Genomic DNA, 20,035 nt, shown 5'->3' on the forward strand with positions numbered 1-20,035 from the left:
CCAGTAATTGGGAGGCTGAAATAGGAGGAGCACAGGTTTGAGGTCAGCCTCAGCAGATTAGCGAGATCCTAAGAAACTGAGCAAGATCCTGTTTCAAAATAAAAAAAATAAAGCCAGGCGTGGTGGTGCACGCTTGTAATCCCCGCGCTTGGGAGGCAGAGAAAGGAGGATCGCGCAGGTTCAAAGCCAGCCGCGCGTGCTGGCTTAGGAGACCAAATAAAATGTAATATAAAATAAAATTAAAATGTAAATATAAAAATGTAAATATAATCTGGGAGTGTAGCCCAGAGGTAGAAGGGCTTCCAGGAACCCCGGTACCACCAAAAAAAAAAATAAATAAAAATAAATAAATAAATAAAATAAAAAAGGCTGGGGGTACAGCTTAGAGGTAAAATGCCCCTGCCCCTGAGTTCAATCTCCAGGAGAGAGAGAGAGAGAGAGACAGACAGACAGACAGACAGACTAGAACGTCCAAGAAAACCACATGTAGTCCGTGATTCTGGAACAAGAGCCGAGGGGAGATGAGGTGGGAGGGGAGAACAGGCCCTGGAGCCGAATCAACCCCTTCATTCATTTAATAACCTACGGAGAGGTTGCTCTGGGGCCAGGGCTGAAATCTGGCCACTGTGTCTGCTTTATGGAGCACACAGAGTGTGTGTGTGACTTAGGGGCCAGCAGGAGACAGCCAGCCATCAGGTGATTCCATAAGTAACCAGGGGGACCCTGTGATCAGCCGCAGGTGCAGCAGAAGGCAGGCCTGCAGCCCCAGGCAAGGGGAGGGCCAGGCGGCTTCAGTGGCGTGAGCCTGGGCAGAAAGGGGAGCCCGCGGCAAGCTGGTGCCGCTGGTAAGGCCAGGTCAGTGCAAGACAGGGCCATGGCTCTGGGGGTACCTGTGGGGAGACAGGCAAGTTAGAGGCTGTTGCCGTGTTTCGCCAGAGGTGGTGAGGAGTGGGCTTAGCCAGGGCCTGGGGACAGAGAGGAGGGCTGAGTGTGGTAGCTGTTATGGAGCACGTGGGGCCGCCCCACGGCATGGCCAGCCCCGGCAGCCTTGGCCCACTTTGGTCCAGGCAAGGCATTTGAGTTGCAGCAAGCAGGGCCCCAGGCTCCAACTCAGACCTCCAGCTCTGGGGACTTCCCAGGGTTGGCTCCGGGGGACACAGCCCGGGGAGGCTCAGGGTGGGGAGGAAGCCGGGAGGGGGCTGAGCCAGCGACTCGTGACTCAGCCACTTCCAGTCAGCCCAGAGGCATCTCCGCTCCCCTGCTCCAAATTCCAACTTGGTGAGGCTGCTGGAGGCTGAGTCAGCTTCTGCACTGCACGAGAGCAGCCGCCGGAGGGGCTCCATGCCAAACGCCTTGGCCCCCAAGCAAGGCGGGGCTGGGCAGGCGGGGTGGCCCGCGAGATCATGTGGGGGTTTTCTCCCAGAGGTCAGGGAGCACACTTGGCCTGAGTTGGCAGCAGGAACCAGGACACAAGTTCCAGCTCTGCTGTACTCGACTCCTTTCCACCTGGCCTCAATTTCCTGGCTGTGGGATGGCGCCAGTACCTTCTTAAAGAGGTCATGAGAGCTGGGTGCACCTCCCTGCAATCCCAGGACTTGGGAGGCTGACACAGGAGGATTGTAGGTTTGAGGACAGAGAGACTCTTAGCAACCTAGTGAGTCCCAGGTTCAAAATAAAATAAATAGCTGGGCGTGGTGGCGCACGCTTGGAATCCCCGCGCTTGGGAGGCTGAGACAGGAGGATCGCACGGATTCAAAGCCAGCCTCAGTTACTTAGTGAGGCTCTCACCAACTTAGTGAGACTGTTTCCAAATAAAATATAAAAAAGGTCTGGGAGTATAGCCCGGAGGTAGAAAGCCTCTGGGTTCCACCCCCAGTACCACCAAAACTAACTAACTAAATAAATAAAAATAAAAATGCCTATGGGTGTGGCTCAGAGGTAGAACACCCCTGGGGTCAATCCCCAGTGCCAACAAGTATTGTAACAAAAGACAGGCGAGGAGGGTTAGGAGGAGGGTTAGATGAGCACAGCAGTACTTGGCCGGTCTGGTGGCTCCTGTGAGGTCACCACTGTGAGGTCAGGGTGGTGTGAGGTGAGGACGACACGTGGCAGGGCTTCTGGAGACACCAGCGGTGACCAGCACAGCCCATGCACAAGGATATGCAGCCCAACACTCTGCTCACTGCACCATGTGCCCTGGCCCGAGACTGCCAGGACAGGACACCTCTCTCTTTTGTGTGTGTGTGTGGTACTGGGTATGGGACCCAAGGGCACTTTATCTCTGAGCTACATCCCCAGCTGTGTGTGTGTGTGTGTGTGTGTGTGTGTGTGTGTGGTGCTAGAGATTGAATTCAGGGGCATTCTACCTCAGAGATATACGCCCAGCCCTATTTTACTTTATTTAGAAATGGCCTAAGTACCTTGTGGAGGGCCTAAGTTGCCGCTTACTGTCTCAGCCTTCCAAGTACTGGAACTGTAAGAACTGCAAGCATGCACTAGCACACCTGGCTTTGCTTTTTATTTTGAAATAGTCTCACTAAGTAGAGGACTTCGGTAAGTTGCTGAGGCTGGCTGTGAACCTGAGATACTCGTCTCAGCCTCCCAGGTACTAGAATAATAGACAGGTTTCACTTGTCAGCCAAACACTTTTTTTTGGGGTGGCACTGAGGATTGAACCCCAGGGGCATTCTACCTCTGAGCTACATCCACAGCCGGATTTTATTTATTTGGAAACAGGGTCTAAGTTGTGGAGGGCCTCGTTAAATTGCCACGGCTGACTCTGAACCTGTGACCTCCTGTCTCAGCTTCTAAGTACTAGGATTATAAGTGTGAGCTCTAAACACTTTTCTCTACCATGCATAAATGCATACAGGAAGCAGGGCGTGGCAGCGCACGCTTGTAATCCCAGTACTTGGGAGGCTGAGACAGGAGGATCGCAGGTTCATGGCCAGCCTCAGCAACTTAATGAGACCCTGGTTCAAAATAAAAAAAAAAAACATAAAATGGGGCTGGAGGTGTATCTCAGAGGCAAAATGACCCTGGGTTCAATCCCCAGTACCACAAAAAACAAAAACAAATGCATACAGGAGACTAGAAGTAGCCCCCTTGGGTCTTTTTGGAAGAAGTAGCCTCTGGATTTATAAGAAAAAAACAGAGCCAGGCTGATGGCACACACCTGTAATCCAGTACTTAGGAGACTGAGACAGGAGGATCACAGTTTTGAGGACTGCCTCAGCAAGATGACTCTCATCAAACTAGTGAGATCCTATTTCCAAACAGGAAATAAAATTGGTCTGAGGGGTGTAGCTCAAATTGCCTCTGGGTTCAATCCCCAGCACCACAAAATAATAAAAAAAGAAATGATAAACAGATTCTGATTTTTTTGGATGCAGGGGAAGCAGTGCTCTGGCTTTGCAAAGGTCCTCAGAAAGGAAGACCACCGCTGAAAGTGAGGCCCATCTTATCATGTGGGGGCATTAGAGACGATTTTTCTTGGCCTGGCCTCTCCCCCGACAATCAAAGCAAGTAACCAAGACAGTGTTTTAAAAAACACTCAAGACACAGACCCAAGCTGGGTTTTATTGAAAGGCTAGGAGCAGGCACATGTCAAGGTAGCCAGGGAAGGGAGGAAGGTGGTACAGGCTTGAGAACTGGCAGGGGAGGAGGGGCAGGCCCGGTGTCCGTGGCCCTGCATCCCCCCACCTACCCCCCAAATGGCATGCTCAGTCCTGCAGGGCCCCTGCTCCCAGGACAACAGTGGACAGTGGCTCCGGGGAGAGGGGCTGGAAGCACTAAGTTTTCTCCCTTGTAAGGAAAGACAAGAAGAGTGCAGGAAGGAGGGGATAGTGGGAATGAGGACGGCCAAGGAAGGCTCTTTTCTTGAGTGTCTGCACCCAACCTGTAGTCCTGGGCAGTGGAGGGGAGCAGCATCGAGGGCCCCGCCCTCAGGGAGGCAAGGCCCCCAGCCTGCAGGGGGTGGATCAGCCCTGACCACAGGGCAGAAGTTCAAGGGGACTGAAGATGCAGGCAGTTCCCGACTCAGATTATCCTCAGAGCTGGGGGGCTTGGCCATGGGACAGGAGGAGGAAGACGGTTGGACCCATTGTCAGCAAAGGGGGCGGAGGGCAGTCACCTCCTCGTGACCCCACTAGGTCAGTTCCACGTTGTTGGCGCGGTCCAGCACTCGAGAGCCACGGGCATTGCCCCCGAGCTGGAAACGGCTCTCATAGAGAGTAGGGCAGAGGTGCCAGCGATTGGCCCTGTAGATGCCCAGGTAGGTGTAAACATCAGGCTTGTAGGTGAGCAGACACTTAATGCCTGCCGCACGGATGGCCGAATCTGCCTCCAGTACACCTAAGCGGTCCGTGAAGTCGTCCGTGTAAACACAGATGACCTGGCGCCCACCCTCTTTGGCCCGTGGGCTCACCTTGGCGACCTGAAGCCGACCCTCAACCACGGCCCGTGCAATGCCAGCCCAGGCATGGTCCAGCTTGAAGCCAGGTGCCAGGTGAATCAGCCACTTGCCTGAGAGCACTTGGTGGGTGATGGCCAGCTGGCGCAGGGTACCTGGCGTGATGGGCCGCCCGCTGGTCTGCAGAGCCTCCCAGGCTGCCTGCAGACCCTGGACATCGCCTGAGTTGGGGGTGTATCCCTGCCCGTAGGCTGCAATCCAGCCTACAGGCTCAGAGTTGGGTGAACCGGGGTCCCCATAGCGGGTGACTTGGGATGGTGGATACTTGGCCAACCAGGCATCCAGCTCGGCAGCAGGTGTAGTGCGGGCATCAAACACGAGCCAGGGGTCCATATCAGCCGCCATGGCCTCTGCAGCCAGGTGCTCGGCGGTGAAACCATCCTCACGACCTCCTGGAGAGTCTTCCTCCTCCAGCTCCTCACCTGGCTCCATTTTGCTGTGAGGGAATCAAGTCAGGGCAGTTCTGAGACAGTAACTACTGCTTACTGGGCCCTAGCGGGTGCAAGGAACACAATACACTGCGGCCTTGGGCAAGACTTAATGATGCTGTGCCCCACATCTTTCCAATGGGATAACAAGTGATCCTGGCCAAGAGATCTGTTTTAAGATCTACTGAGGTGCAGTGGGTGCTACCTGAGCACTGTTGCTACTGTTACTACTACTCTCCCTGCTTACAGACAAGGTAACTTACGGCGGCTCAGAGAAGGGGCTTGCCCAAGGTCACACCTGTAGTGAGTGGCTGAGATGAAATGTGAACTCAGGCGTGGGAGCAACCAGCCCCAGCTACACCTCCGGTAGAGACCAACCGGTATCTGCACCACTGTGACTTAATGGACGCAAGCTACCTCGGCAGGCCCTGGAAAGCCAGGCCTCCGGGGTGGACGTTGCCAGGCCCTCTCAAGGACCGGGACCCTGAGGCCCAGAGAGGGCAGTGAGGGACCCTAGCCCAATGGGAAGTGCCTGGACTCGAACCCCGACTCATTAGAGCCTGCGGGAGAACCAGGCTCCGGCCTGCAGCGGCCGCCGCCATTAGCTCCCGCGGCCGAGCCGAGCCCGCGCCCCTCCCGCCGCCCGGCAGTCACCTCCGGCCTTCGCTGCGCTCGGCGCCGGCCCAGCTCCGGGCCCGGCTCCGCTCCTGCCGAGGCTCCGCGCCGCCGCCGCCGCTGTCGCCGCTGTCGTCGCCGCGCCCCGCCCCCGCCACGGCTGCCGCCGCCGCCGCCATCTTAGCGTCCCGCCGCCTCAACAACAACTTTATAGACAAGCACAGCCGCGGGGCGGGGCCGCCGGGCCGGGCCAGCCGGCGGCGGGGCGGGGCCAGCGGGAGGGCGGGGACGGGGGCGGGGCGTCCCGGGGGCGTGGCCATCCCAGGGCCCGGGCCGGCCGGCGGGCGGGGCCAGCGGGAGGGCGGGGCCAGCAGAGAGGGCGGTTCCGGGGCGGGGCTTCCCGGGGGCGTGGTCATCTAGGCGCCCGGGGCGGGGCGGCGGGGCGGGGCTAACGTTCACTCTCTGGCTTGGGGGCGGGCGGGAGTGGCGGCCCGCCCGGGACGGACGCGGTGCCGGGGACCGAGGCGCACCGCCCCACAGGCTCCGAGAGGAGGGCGCCGGGCTGCGCGTCCGGCGTCCTGACGGGCGGCGCTAGGACCCCGTGGGGAGCGGCGGGGGCGGAGCGGGCGGCACCAGGACCCGGGGGAACCGCGGCGGGCGGGCGGCGGCGAGCAGGCCCCGGGGCCGGGAGGCTGCGGGCGGCGGCGCTGGGCCCGGCGCGGCGAGAGAGGCCCGGAGATGCCGAGCAAGAAGAAGAAGTACAACGCGCGGTTCCCGCCGGTGAGCACGTGGCCGGGCAGGCGCGGGCCGGGCCCCCGGAGGTCGGGCCGGGGCCCGCCGGGGGCGGGCGCGTCGCGGGTTCGGGGCCTGGCCGCCCCGCCCCCTCCGGCCCGCCCGGCGCCCGCGCCCCCCGCCCTCGCGCCCGGGCACCCTCGCTGCCCCCACCCAGCACCCTTTCAGGGAGGAGGCAGCCGGTCCGAGCTCTGCCCCCTTCCGCAGGCGCGGATCAAGAAGATCATGCAGACGGACGAGGAGATTGGGAAGGTGGCGGCGGCTGTGCCTGTCATCATCTGTATCCTGCCGCGGGGCTGGCCGGGCTGAGCCTGGGGGAGGGACCGGGCACCCCCTTTCCCCGCGTCCTCCTTGACACCCCCCAGCCCGGGCGCTCGAACTCTTTCTGGAGTCGCTGCTGAAGAAGGCCTGCCAGGTGACCCAGTCCCGGAACGCCAAGACCATGACCACGTCCCACCTGTGAGTGGCGGCGGAGCTGGGAAGAGGGGCGGGTAGGTAGGCAGGGCCCCGCCCGGGAGGTGGGGGCTGCTGGAGACCCGCCAGCCTTCAGGACCGGTCCAGGAGAGCTTGGCTGTTCCAGGCCGAAGGAACAACCTGAGCGCATTGGAGAGGGCAACCCGAGGCCAGGCTCGGGTTCCCTGACATCCCGGCCTCCTTGCTGTCCCGCTGAGCACCTTCTCCTCCCCTCCGCCTCCAGGAAGCAGTGCATTGAGCTGGAGCAGCAGTTTGACTTCTTGAAGGACTTGGTGGCATCTGTGCCTGACATGCAGGGTGATGGGGAGGACAACCACATGGATGGAGACAAGGGACCTCGCAGGTGGGGGGCGGGATACAGGTGGCCAAGGCCGCGGGGGCTGGGGGATGCTGGGGTGGCCCCGGGGGAGACCTCTGGGCAGATGGACTGTCCCTTCCCGAAGGGGCCGGAAGCCAGGCAGCGGAGGCCGGAAGAACGGTGGGATGGGAAGCAAAGGCAAGGACAAGAAGCTGTCCGGGACAGATTCGGAGCAGGAGGTGAGTGTGCCTCTGTCCTCCCCGTGGGGCTGGAAAGAACCTTCAGCCCAAGAAACGTCAGCCTTGTGCCAGGTTTAGCTGGCTAGAGGCCCATCTCGCCCTTACCTGTGGCCTCTTGCGCCTCAGTCTCGGTACAAACTGGGGCTCCAGGGGTTCGCTCCTGGGCCTCCATCCATGGGTCCGTGCCTTTTCTTGTCAACCCTGAGCCCTGCCGTGTTCACAGGATGAGTCTGAGGATACAGACACCGACGGGGAGGAAGAGACAGCACAGCCGCCACCCCAGGCCAGCCGCCCCCCTGCACACTTTCAGAGGTACGCAGCCCAGGGCCGCAGGAGGTGCTTTCGGACCCTTGAGGCCACTAGTTTCCCTCCCATCTTTTCTGGCCTCTGGTTTTGTGGGATGTCAGGGGGACAAATGGGAGTGTTTAAAGGCAGGACGCCATTCTCTGGGAAGGCCTTGCTCCTACCCTGGGCAGGAGCAGCAGGCGGAGCCTGGGCAGGGCTGCCACCTGCTCTCGGGGCTGGGCTCTCCTAGAGCCCCTGGGTGACAGGCTCCACAGCTGCCTCCGTGGAGGGTGGGGCCCCGCCCAGTGGGCAGGGGTGGGTGTGGGCACAAGGCCTGATTTTCCTCCTGCTCTCTGCCTGCAGCCCTCCGGCCCCCTTCGTGCCCTTTGCCCCTACTCTGTCTTTGCCCCCGGCCCCCCCGGGCCCCTCCGCGCCTGATGCAGAGGATGAAGAGGACTATGACTCCTAGCGCCCTCTGCCCCCCAGGCCATACTCCATTTTAGTCGGTTTTAGTTGTTCTGGGGGGGAGGAGACAAGGTGGAGCTGTTCTTAAATTTATTTAAAAAAAAATAATAAAAGGAAACATCATTGTCTTCCAAGCCTTCGTTCAGGGCCTTGCGGCTGTTTCCCCACTCGCCTGCTTTTCTGCGCCTTGCTCTCGTCAGGGACTGTGGTGGGCCAGGGAGTGCTGAGAGGCGGAGGAGTCAGCCAGAGAGGGAGGCTGGCCCGGTCCAGCAGGGCGCCGGATGTACTGGGGGACAGTCCGTCTTGTGCTGTGTGGCCCCAGGCAGGCTCCTGCCCTTTTTTGAGCTGCTATGAAGGTGCAGGTGAGACAAGAACTGTGATTGGGCCTTGAAAGCTAGCGCTCTGGGGGATGTGGCTCATGCTTGGAATCCCAGTACTTGGGAGGCTGAGACAGGAGGATCGCAGGTTTGAGGACAGCCTCAGCAACTTAGTGAGGCTCTCAGCAACTTAGCGAGATCCTATTTTCGAATAAAGAAAATAGCCGGACGTGGTGGCGCACACTTGTAACCCCAGTACTTAGGAGGCTGAGACAGGAGAATCATGCAGGTTCGAAGCCAGACCCTTTTTCCAAATAAAATATAAAATAAGTCTGGGAAGGTCTTTAGGTTTCATCTCCAATACCACAAAATAAACAAACAAATAAATAAATAGGTCGAAGGTCCCTGGGTTCCACCCCAGTACCACAACAAAGGACACTAGAGTTCTGCGGGGCGGCCTGGCTGGGTGGGCAGGAGCAGCAGGAGAGGTGGGATGTGGGGAGGCCTCCAGTGCGGCTTCTGAGCAGAGCCTGGACGCGTCTGTCTGTCCATGTGCGTTTCTGAAGAGACCTGGCGGCTCTGGTGCCTCGCTGGAGGTCAGCTGTCAGAGGCCACGGGCCACGCGGTGGCACGTGCTGGGGCCTTGCTTCCGGGGGGCCCTCACAGAGCCGCTGCGGTGAGGTTGTAGCCTGGGAGCAGAGTCCGGGCTTGGGGCGGTGAGGCTCCAAGGCGCAGGGTGTGGGGTGGTTTCTTTCCGTTTTTGTTTTGTTTTTTCCTGTATGGAGGATCGAAGCCAATGGCTCTCCACCACTGAGTCATTACGTTCCTCGCCTTTTTTAAAAATTTGAGACAGGGTCTCTGAGTTGTCAAGGCTGATCTCAAACTTGGGGTCCTTAGTCACGGGGTAACAGGTATGTGTCAGGCCAGCGGTTTGGCGTTGGTGTGTGTGACGCTGGAGGTGGAGCCTAGGCCCTCTCACTGAACTCGCCTTCAGCCTCTTTGTTTTTGGTACTGGGGATGGAACCCAAGGGCATTCTGCCCTCCTAGCTACACCCCTAGCCCTACTTTATTAATTTATTTTGTGGCACTGGGGAGAGAACCCAGGGGCATTCTACCTCTGAGCTACACCATCAGCCCTATTTTTTATTCTTTATTTTGAAAAAGGGTCTCACTGAATTGTAGAAGGCCTCACTAAGTAACTGAGGCTGGCCGCAAACCGCAATCTTCCTGTCTCAGCCTCCCGAATGCTGGGATTAAAAGTGTGCACCACCGTACCCGGCACCCTATTTTATTTGAAACAGGGTCTCGCTAGGTTGATGAGAATCTCTCTATTTACTGAGGCTGTCCTGGAACCTGCGATTCTCTTGTCTCAGACTTCCAAGTACTGGGATTACAGGCATGTGCCACCATGCCTGGCTGTTTTTGTTTCTTAAAAAAGGTGGTAGAAGCCGGGCGTGGTGGCGCACGCTTGTAATCCCTGTGCTTGAGAGGCTGAGACAGGAGGATCGCGCAGGTTCGAAGCCAGCCTCAGCTACTTACTGAGGCTTTCAGCAGCTTAGTGAGACCCTGTTTCAAAATAAAATATAAAAAAAAAAGGTCTGGGAGTATAGCCCAGAGGTAGAAAGCCTCTGGGTTCCACCCCCAGTACCACACACACGCACCAAAAAAAAAAGTGGTAGAAGCTGGGCGTGTTGGCGCATGTTTGTAATCCCAGCATTCAGGAGGTTGAGACGGAGGATCGTGGTTCGTGGACAGCCTCAGCTACTTAGGCCCTCCACAACTTAGTGAGACTCTGTTTCAAAAATAACCAATAGAAGGCCAGGTGTGGTGGCGCACGCTTGTAATCCCCACACTTGGGAGGCTGAGACAGGAAGATTGCACAGGTTCAAGGCCAGCCTCAGCTACTTAGTGAGGCTCTCAGCAACTTAGTGAGACCCTGTTTCCAAAAAGTATAAAATAGGTCTGGGAATATAGCCCAAAGGTAGCAAAGCGCCCCCTGGGTTCCACTACTAGTACCACAAAAAAATAAAAATAAAAATAAGTAGGACTGGGGGTTTGGCTTGGAGGTAGAATGCCCCTGGCTTCCGTCCCCAGCACCAGTACCACAAAAATGAATGAATGAATGAATGAATAAATAAATAAATAAATAAATAAATATGGCAGAAGCCAGGCATGGTGGACCATGTTTGTAATCCCAGTACTTGGGAGGCTGAGACAGAAGGATCGCAGGTTTGTGGCCATCCTCAGCTACTTAGTGAGGCCCTCTGCAATTTAATGAGACTGTTTCAAATAAAAGTAGGGCTGGGGATGTAGCTTGGAGGTAGAATGCCCCTGGATTCAATCCCCAGTACTGGAAAAAAAAAAAAAAGAAGGAAAAGAAGAAGATGATGATGATGGTAGAGCCTGGCCCAGTGGCACACGCCTGAAATCCTAGTACTTGGGAGACTGAGACAGGAGGATCACAGGTTCAGCAAGTAGTAAGATTCTCATCAGCCTAGCTAGACCCTGTTTCCAAATAAAAATACAAATTAGGGCTGGGGGTATAGGGGGTATAGCTTCTCGGAGGGAGAATGCCCCTGGGTTCAATCTCCAGTACCAAAAAAATACAGGGCGTGGCGTGAGATGCCGGGTCTTTATCTGGGGTGGCTGGCTGCCCCGTGAAGCAGGAGGTAGGATCAGCAGCCCTGTGTGTGGGTGGGGAGGGTGAGCTGGTGCAGAGAACAGTAGGAGCTTCGGGAGTCTGGCAGCGGGCCGTGAGCCCTCTGCCCCTTGTCCACAGCCCTCCTGTTTCTTTGCGGAGACCATCTCCTTTACCCTGGCCGAGGTGTGCAGCTGACCCTCCACCCTGGGGTTGAGAGCTGAGCACAGCATAGGACCCTGGCTCATCACTGGATCCAGGAGGATCTTAGGTTCAAAACCAGCCTCAGAGCTGGGTATGGTGGTGCACACCTTTAATCCTGGTACTTGGTAGGCTGAGACAGGATCGCAGGTCCTAGGGCAGCCTCAGAAACCTCAGGAGCTGGGCGTGGTGGCACACACTTGTAATCTCAGCATTTGGGATGCTGAGACAGGAGGATCGCCCTTTGTGGACAGCCTCAGCTACTTCGTGAGGCCCTTTGTAAATCAGTGAGACCCTGTTTCAAATTAAAGAGAAAAAATAGGACCAGGGGTTTAGCTCAGAGATAGCATGCCTCTGGGTTCCATCCCCAGTACTGCACGCGCACACACACACACACACACACACACACACACACACACACACCCTCATGAGGTTCTCTACAACTTAGCGAGACCGTGTTTCCAAATAAAATAAGGCTGAGGGTGTAGCTCAGAGGTGGAATTCCTGAGTTCAGTCTCTACCACAAAAAAAAAAAAAAAGGTAAACAAGAAACCCTGAAAAACCAGCCTCAATTTGGTGAGACTCTCAACAACCTAGTGAGACCTTGTTTCAAAAGCGAAAAATAAAAAGGGGTGGGGGTGAGTTGGGCGTGGTGGCCACGCTTGCAATCCCAGTACTTGGGAGACTGAGACTGGAGGAGCACAGGTTCCTGGCCAGCCTCAGCTACTGAGTGAGGCCCTGTTTCAAAATAAAAAATAGGCCTGGAGGTGTAGCTCAGAGGTAAAATGCTCCTGGGTTCAATCCCCAGTACCGGAAAAAAAAGGATTGGGAGGTTGGGGGTGTAGCTTAAAGGAAGAATGCCCTGAATTAAATCCCCAGTAAAACCACACAAAAAAATTTAAAAACCAAGAACAAAGGGGCCAACAAGATCGCTGGCAGAGATGACACACACGGTGCCAGCCTGGTGAAGCCGCACAAAGGGCGGGGTGGGGCAGCGAGATCCTGCGCTCCTGGACTCCAAACCGACAAACAGCCCCCCCCACCACCACCGAGAGCGCTGCCATAGATGGTGCCATAGATGGTCCCCACCGTCCAGGGAGCAGCAGGCTGGGGACAGGTCCTGGAAGGCTGACTGGAGGGCACCGAGCAGAAGCCACGCTGAGGAGTGGGTGGGGGGCCCTGGCTGAGGTCCCTTCAGGGGTGAGTCCATCCAGGCTGAGAGGGTGCAGAGGATGATGGGAAGGCAAGGAGGCCAGGCTGCTGGGAGCAACCCTCCTAGTCTAAAGACCCGGGGGTGCCCGGGACAGCTGGCCTGCTCCCATTCTCAGCCTGCTATTTCAGCCTTGAGACAGAGTGGGACAGGAAGTTCTGGAGCCTGGCCCCGGTTCAAGTCCTGACTCCTCCACTTGGCGTTTTCTCATCTGTAAAGTGGAGCTACTGTTAACCTACACTGGTTACATGTACTGTCCAGTATACACTAGTTATACCTAAGTGGCACAGGCTTGGGGGACTGAGACAGGAGGATTGCAGGTTCGCAGTCAGCCTCAACGACTTAGTGAGACCTTGTTAAAAAATGAAAAATAGAAGCCCGGTGTGGTGGCGCACACTTGTAATTCCAGTATTCAGGAGGCTGAGACAGGAGGATCGTAGTTCGAGGACAGCCTCAGCTACTTAGTGAGGCCCTCTGCAACTCAGTGAGACCCTGTTTCAAAATAATAAGGCCGGGCATGGTGGTGCACACTTGTAATCCCAGTACTTGGGAGGCAGAGACAGGAGGATCCCACAGGTTTGAAGCCAGCCTCAACTAAGGCTCTCAGCAACTTAGTGAGACCCTGTTTCCAAATAAAATATAAAATAGGTCTGGGAGTATAGCCCGGAAGTAGAAAAGCCCCTGGGTTCCACCTCCAGTACCACCAAAAAAACCCACAACCAAAAAAAAACCCCATGTTTTCCAAATAAAAATATTTTAAAAAATGGGTCTGGGAGTGTAGCCCAGAGGTAGAAGGGCTTCCAGAAACCCCAGCACCACCAAAAAAAAAAAAAAAAAAGACTAAAAAATAGGGCTGGGGGTGTAGCTCTGATGTACAATGACCCTGGGTTCCCCCAGTACCATAAAATAAAGTAAGTCTGGGAGTGTAGCTTGGAGGTAGGATGCCCCTAGGCTCAATACCAGGACCACACACAAAAATGGCTTTGGCCCACAGGCGCCACTAAACACCAAGGATGGGCAGCCAGGGATCTCTGCTGGGAGTGGATCCTTCAGCCATCAGAGAGCCTGGGCCTTGAACCAAGTCCTGTCTGGATGTCTCAGCTGGGCCTGGCTGGGCCTGGTGTTAAGTGGAACCGAATGTGTGGCCTGGGGAACAGCTGTCGAGGCGAGTTGGCAGCCAAGGACCGTGGCCCCCTGCGGCATGGGCAGCCCCCCACCGCCCGCTGCAGGAGCCCTTCAGCAGGCATTTGCCCCCGCCATTGTGCAGCAGGGAGGCAAGTGCCAATCGCCACCAGAAGCCTGAAGCGAGACGGTCCCACCTCACCAAGTGCTGGAGAGGAGGGGGCGGCAACACCGACTGCGCACAGGAGCATGCGCACTGCCGGCGGGAAGGCCCCGTCGACCACCTTGAAAACTGTAAAACCCTCCCTATCTCCCTCTTTCTTTCTCTCTTTCTTTCTTTCTTTCTTTCTTTCTTTCTTTCTTTCTTTCTTTCTTTCTTTCTTCTTTCTTTCTTTCTGTACTGGGGATTGAACCCAGGAACATTTTGCCTCCAAACTACACCCCCAGTGTGCCCGTATTGGGAAAGGGCTTCAAAATGTATTAATGTGCTCCTACTGAGAAAGGGCGGCAGAGTTCCAGGCACCAAGGGTGATTAGCAAGTAAATAGAGGAGGCCCAGCATCTTTTACATTCTAAAGATAAACGAACTTCCCCAATGATGTAGGGGGATGCCATAAGCCTTCATGAGATCCCAGACTCCTATAATCAATTAACACATTTTGGGGGGAACATAAGGCTTGGGGTCTGTATTGGAGACCGGGCAGGTCTACAGGAAGGAATCTCCACATTAAAACACCTGCCCCAGAAAAGGGCAGATCTACTCGGGTACCATTGGTTTGGTATAAGACTGTTCTGGATCCAAAAACCATTACTATCTGTCCTATTTTTCCATCTTTGTAATAATAAAATTGCTTAAGCCTACAGCATAAGAGTTCGGGCTATTGTTTTCTACATAGCTCAGAACAAAAACCCACAGCTACATCTCACCACAACGGTTTTCCAGGAACACCCAGGCGTTTTTCACTTTTATTTTGAAACAGGGTCTCACTAGGGTGCTGAGAGTCTTACTACTGGCTGAGCCTAGTCTTTAAACTGATCCTCCTGCCTCAGCCTCCCAAGTACTAGGATTATAGGTGTGTGCACCATGCCCAGCTTCTGGCAGTTTCTCATTGAGTCCATTAATACAGGTTTTCCTTGTGGGCTAGAAATTCCTCTCCTAGGTATCTGCCCAAGAGAAGCGAGGGCACTGTTCACCAAAAGACATGGAGCGCGGTTGGTGCTGTGCAAGCCTGTAATCCCAGGGCTTGGGAGGCTGAGACAAGAGATTCATAGGTTCAAGGCCAGTCTCATCAATTTAGTGAAGCCCTCAGCTACTTAGCAAGAAAGACCCTGTTTCAAAATAAATAAAATAGGAGCCGGGTGTGGTGGTGCGTGCTTGTAATCCCAGCATTCGGGAGGCTGAAACTTGAGGATCATGTTCACGGACAGCCTCAGCTACTTGGTGAGGCCCTCTGCAACTCAGTGAGACCCTGTTTCAAAATAAAGAGTAAAAAATAGGACAGGGGGTGTAGCTCGGAGGTCGAATGCCCCGGAGTTCCACCCTCAGACCCTCAAAAATAAATAAGTAATAAAACAGGGAGTCGGGTGTGGTGGCACACAATTGTAATCTCAGCATTCGGGAGGCTGAGACAGGAGGATCTCTGTTTGCAGACAGCCTCAGCAACTTAGATCCTTTGCAACTCAGTGAGACCCTGTTTCAAAGTAAAAAAAAAAAAAAAATAGGTCTGGGGATATCACTTGGAGGTAGAATGCCCCTGGGTTCCATCCCCAGTACCACAATAAATAGATAAATTAAATAGGGCTGGGATATAGCTCAGAGGTAGAATGCCCCTACGTTCAATTCCCCAGCAAAACACACACACACACACACACACACACACACACACACACACACACACAAAATCAGAGTCCTAGCCCCATGCCTACCAACAAGTATGGGTAAAAAATACATGGAAGGATGTGTGAGGGAAAGGCAGTAAAAATACTAAACCACTGTTGCAACACGAGTAAATCTTGAAGTTGGTTTATATTGAGCAAAAGAAGCTAAAAGAATCACAAATGATGTGATTCGTTTAAATGAAGGGGTGTAGAAGCCATGATGGCACACACCTATCACCTCAGTACTTGGGAGGTTCAGACGGGAGGATCACAGGTTTGAGGCCAGCCTCAGCAACTTAGCAAGAAATTATTTCAAAGTTATAAAAAAATACAGATACAGCTGGGTATAGTGGGTATGGCGATGCACAGCTGCGATCCTAGTATTTAGGAGACTGAAATAGAAGGATTGTAGGTTCGAGGCTAACCTCAGCAACTTCGACCCTTAGACTCTGCTTTACAATAAAAAAATAAAAGGGCTGAGAGTGTGACTGCAAATAGAACACCCCTAGGTTCCATCCCCAGTACCACAAGAAAATAAAGTAAAAAATAAAATGGTCTGGGGATGTAGCTCGGAGCTTGAATGCCCCTGTGTCCAATCTCTAATACCATGAAAGGAAATGAATAAGAAAAATATTTAGGAAAAGACAAAACAAATCAATGATGACAGAAGTCAGTATGATAGTTACCTACAGGGGGGGAAGAGGCACAAGGAACCTTCTGGAAATATTCTGTAGTTTGAACTATGTGGCATTATATGTAAAATTATATTCAGCTGTATGCTTAAGATTTGTATACTTTTTTTTGGTACCAGGGATTGTACCAGAGATGTTCTTCCTCTGTACCCTCAGCCCTTTTTGTATTTTATTTATGTTTTATTTTTTTGCAGTGCTGGGGATGGAACCCAGGGTCATTCTACCTCTAAGCTATACCCCCCTGTCCGATTTTTTATTCTTTATTTTGAAACAGGGTCTCACTAAGTTGCAGAGGGCCTCACTAAGTAGCTGAGGCTGGTTGTGAACCTGGATCTTCCTGTCTCAGCCTCCCAAGTACTGGGATTACAAGCATGCAAAACCATGCCCTGCTTTTGTATTTTATTTTATTTTTATTTATTTATTTATTTATTATTATTATTTATTTATTATTATTTTTTTTTGTGATACTGGGGGTGGAACCCAGGGGCCTCTACCTCCGGGCTACACTCCTGACCTATTTTATACTTTATTTGGAAACAAGGGTCTCACTGAGTTGCTGAGAGCCTCACTAAGTAGCTGAGGCTGGCTTCAAACCTGTGCTATCCCCCTGTCTCAGCCTCCCAAGTACTGGGATTACAAGCGTGCGCCACCACGCCCGGCTTGTATTTTATTTTGAAACAGGGTCTCACTAAGTTGCTAAAGGCTGTCCCATGTTCCCGAGGTCAGACTTGAACTTGTAATCCTCTTGTTTCAGTCCCCCAAGTACTGAAACAAGTGGGATTACAAGCATGTGCCACCACACCAGGCTGGGTTTGTGCACTTTTATAATCTCATTAATTTTTAAATTTACTGCCTGATGTGGTGGTGCACGTAATCCAGTACTTGGAAGGCTGAGAGAGGAGGATGGCAAGTTGGAGGACAGCCTCAGCAAGTAGTGAGACTCATCAACCTCGTGAGACCCTGTTTCCAAATAAGAAATAAAATCAGGCTGGGGGTGTAGCATGAAGGTAGAATGCCTCTTGGTTCAATCCCCAGTACTCCCCCCAAATTATTTATTTTTTTGGTGGTACTGGGAGTGGAACCCAGGGGCTTTCCACCTCCAGGCCATACTCCCAGACCTATTTTTTAAAATATATTTTATTTGGAAACAGGGTCTCACTAAGTTGCTGAGAGCCTCACTCAGTACCTGAGGCTGGCTTTGAACCTGCGCGATCCTCCTTTCTCAGCCTCCCAAGCGTGGGGATTACAATTGTGCGCCACCACGCCTGGCAAAAATTATTTATTTATAATCTGTCCACCTTCCTATTGCAGGCCAAAGAGTGTTCTAGGTGGTGATGATAATTTGAGCGAGATGTCCCAGGAGTTTATTTCTGAAGGAGAGAGGCAGACGATAAACACCATAAATAGCACCACAGATGGCGACTCGTCAGAAGCCGTGGGGAAGGCAGCACAGCCGGGAGGAGCGGGAATCGGGGACAGGTGGGGTGGCCCCGTGTCCATCCAGTCCAGGGGAGGTCGGGGAAGGGAGCCCAAAGCGAGAGGCACAGGGTGCCAGGGCGAGCCCAGCGGGGCGGCTTCTGCAGGTTCCCCGCGGGTCTCCTCAGCCACCGCCAGGGCCTGGCTCCGGCCCCTTGGCCGGGGGTGTCCTGGAGGCGCGGGCAGCTCCCCAGGGCCTGGAAGCTCTGCAGAGGAGAGGAGGCAGTGGCGGGAGGGGAGCCGGGGAGGAGGGAGCTAGCTGGCCCGGGGTGGGACAACACCCCACGATGGGGCCACTGCTGCGCCCCCACCTCGGGGGTCTGCATCACCCCACTTGAAGACAGGGAGGCCAGGCGAGCGCCCCGTGCACCCAGGCAGGGCGTCAGGTGGCCTTTGGCCCAAGACATGGAGGCCACCCACTCTGACACTGTGGGCCCTACGAAGGGAAGGACACCCATACTTGTTTTTTTTGTTTGTTTGTTTGTTTGTTTTTTGGTACTGGGGATGGGACCCAGGAGCTTTCTGCCTCCAAACTACATGCCCAGCCCTATTTTTTCTTTTTTATTTTAAAACACGGTCTCACTGAGTTGCAAAGGACCTCACTAAGTAGCTGAGGCTGTTGGCAAACCTGGATTCTCCTATCTCAGCCTCCCAAATGCTGGGATTACAAGTGTGTGCCACCATGGCTGCCAAAAGTCATTTTATTTTTATTTTTTTATTTTTTAGTTTTGGTGGTATTGAGGGTGGAACCCAGAGGTTTTCTACCTCCGAGATATACTCCCAGACCTATTTTTATGTTTTATATGGAAACAGGGTCTCATTAAGTTGCTGAGAGCCTCACTAAGTAGCTGAGGCTGGCTTTGAACCTGTGCGATCCTCCTGTCTCCCAAGTGTGGGGATTACAGGCATGCGCTACCATGCCCAGCAGCCCAAAATCATTTTAAAAAACATGAACTGGAGCCGGGCATGGTGGCGCATGCTTATAATCCCAGCATTCGGGAGGCTGAGACTGGAGGATCAAGATTCGCGGACAGCCTCAGCTACTTAGTGAGGCCCTCTGCAGCTTAGTGAGACCCTGTCTCAAAATAAAGAATAAAACATTGGGCAGGGGGTATGCCTCGGAGGTCGAATGCCCCTGGGTTCCACCCCCAGACCTGCAAAAAATTTTTTAAAAATGAACTGGGCATGGTGGCTCACACCTGTAATCCTAGTACTGGGGAGGCTGAGACAGGAGACTCCCAGGTTTGGGGCCAGCCTCAGCAATTTAGTGAGATCTTGTTTCCCAGTAAAGAGTAAAATAGGACTGAGGGTGTAGCTCAGGGGTAGAATGCCCGTAGGTTCAACCCCCAGTACCCCCACCCCAAAAAAGACAGTGAACACATGAACAAAATGAGACCCTGTTAAAAAGAGATCGCAGGTCCGTGCCCGCGCCAGGGGTCAACGGGCAGCGCCTGCTTCCTGTGCTTTGTCCAGGCTGTGCGTGGTCTGTGGTCAAAGGACAATATTATTAGCCCACCTGACTGCTCCCGGCCAGGACAGCACCCCTTCCCTGCCCGCAGCTTGCAGCCCTGTGCCTTCCCGTGTCTCCCAGAGCGCTCTTCCTTGCCGTGAGTTGGATGCAGGTTGTGCGCATGCGTTTTACCTCCCCGGTTTGTGAGCATCCCAGGCGGGGAGCCTGTCTGATTCAGCCTGCGTCCTGAGGGTGTGTCCCAGGCCTGGCACAGGAAGGCAGTGATAGGTCCTTGTGTTTTGGTTTGTCCTGCCCTTCTTCTGGGCCACCTCAAATTACCCCTATCTCCTCCCCACCCCTCCAGCCAGCCTGCGCTCCAGGACAGGTCAGGGCCCCTGCCCACTGGCTCTCTGTAGTGGGCCCAGGGCTGGCTGTGACACTCAAGACAGGCTCATCGGAGCCTTTCCTGGGATGTTCTCCCTGGATATGTGGGAAGGTCTGCGTGCAAGAACCAGGGACCTCCTACCTCTGAGCACTACCTCTAGCCCCCGTGTGTGTGTGTGTGTGTGTGTGTGTGTGTGTGTGTGTGTTGCTGGGGATTGAACTCAGGGGTGGTCTACCTGCAAGCTACACCCCAGCTCTATTTGTGTGTGTGTGGTACTGGGGATGGGACCTTGAGACATTCTACCTCTAGCCTTATATATATATTTTTTATTTTGAAACAAGGTCTCGCTAAGTTGCAGAGGGCCTCACTAAATAGCTAAGGCTGTCTGTGAACCCCGATCATCCTGACTCAGCCTCCCAAATACTGGGATTATAAGGGTGCCCCACCATGCCCCGCCCCCAGGCCTATTTTATTTTTCTTTTGAAACAGGGTCTCGATGGGTTGCTGAGAATCGCACTCCTTGCTGAGGCTGACCTTGAATATGCAATCCTCTTGTCTCAGCCTCCCATGTACCGGGAATGCAGGTGTGCGCCACCACAA

General features: G+C 54.3%; 2 protein-coding genes across 3 annotated transcripts; one reads left to right on the plus strand and one right to left on the minus strand.

The window, feature by feature from the left end:
* Positions 1-4,147: 4,147 nt before the first annotated feature.
* LOC308268962 (UPF0696 protein C11orf68 homolog) lies at positions 4,148-5,693 on the minus strand (the record flags this gene model as incomplete). Its single annotated transcript, XM_080704066.1, has 2 exons — positions 4,148-4,907; positions 5,554-5,693. The coding sequence occupies 2 exons, from the start codon at positions 5,691-5,693 to the stop codon at positions 4,148-4,150; spliced, it is 900 nt and encodes a 299-aa protein (XP_080560192.1).
* Positions 5,694-6,197: 504 nt separating this feature from the next.
* DRAP1 (DR1 associated protein 1) lies at positions 6,198-8,071 on the plus strand (the record flags this gene model as incomplete). Of its 2 annotated transcripts, none has more annotated exons than XM_080698681.1 (7): positions 6,198-6,294; positions 6,514-6,586; positions 6,672-6,765; positions 7,004-7,123; positions 7,203-7,317; positions 7,541-7,629; positions 7,966-8,071. In XM_080698681.1, the coding sequence occupies exons 1-7, from the start codon at positions 6,253-6,255 to the stop codon at positions 8,069-8,071; spliced, it is 639 nt and encodes a 212-aa protein (XP_080554807.1). In that variant the 5' UTR covers positions 6,198-6,252. The 2 variants fall into 2 exon arrangements, with proteins under 2 accessions (XP_080554807.1, XP_080554808.1); XM_080698682.1 differs by having other exon boundaries at positions 7,224-7,317.
* Between the last annotated feature and the right edge of the window lie 11,964 nt (positions 8,072-20,035).

The sequence above is a fragment of the Muscardinus avellanarius genome (assembly GCF_963383645.1).
Source record: "Muscardinus avellanarius genome assembly, chromosome: 1".
In the NCBI taxonomy this organism is placed as follows: Eukaryota; Metazoa; Chordata; class Mammalia; order Rodentia; family Gliridae; genus Muscardinus; species Muscardinus avellanarius.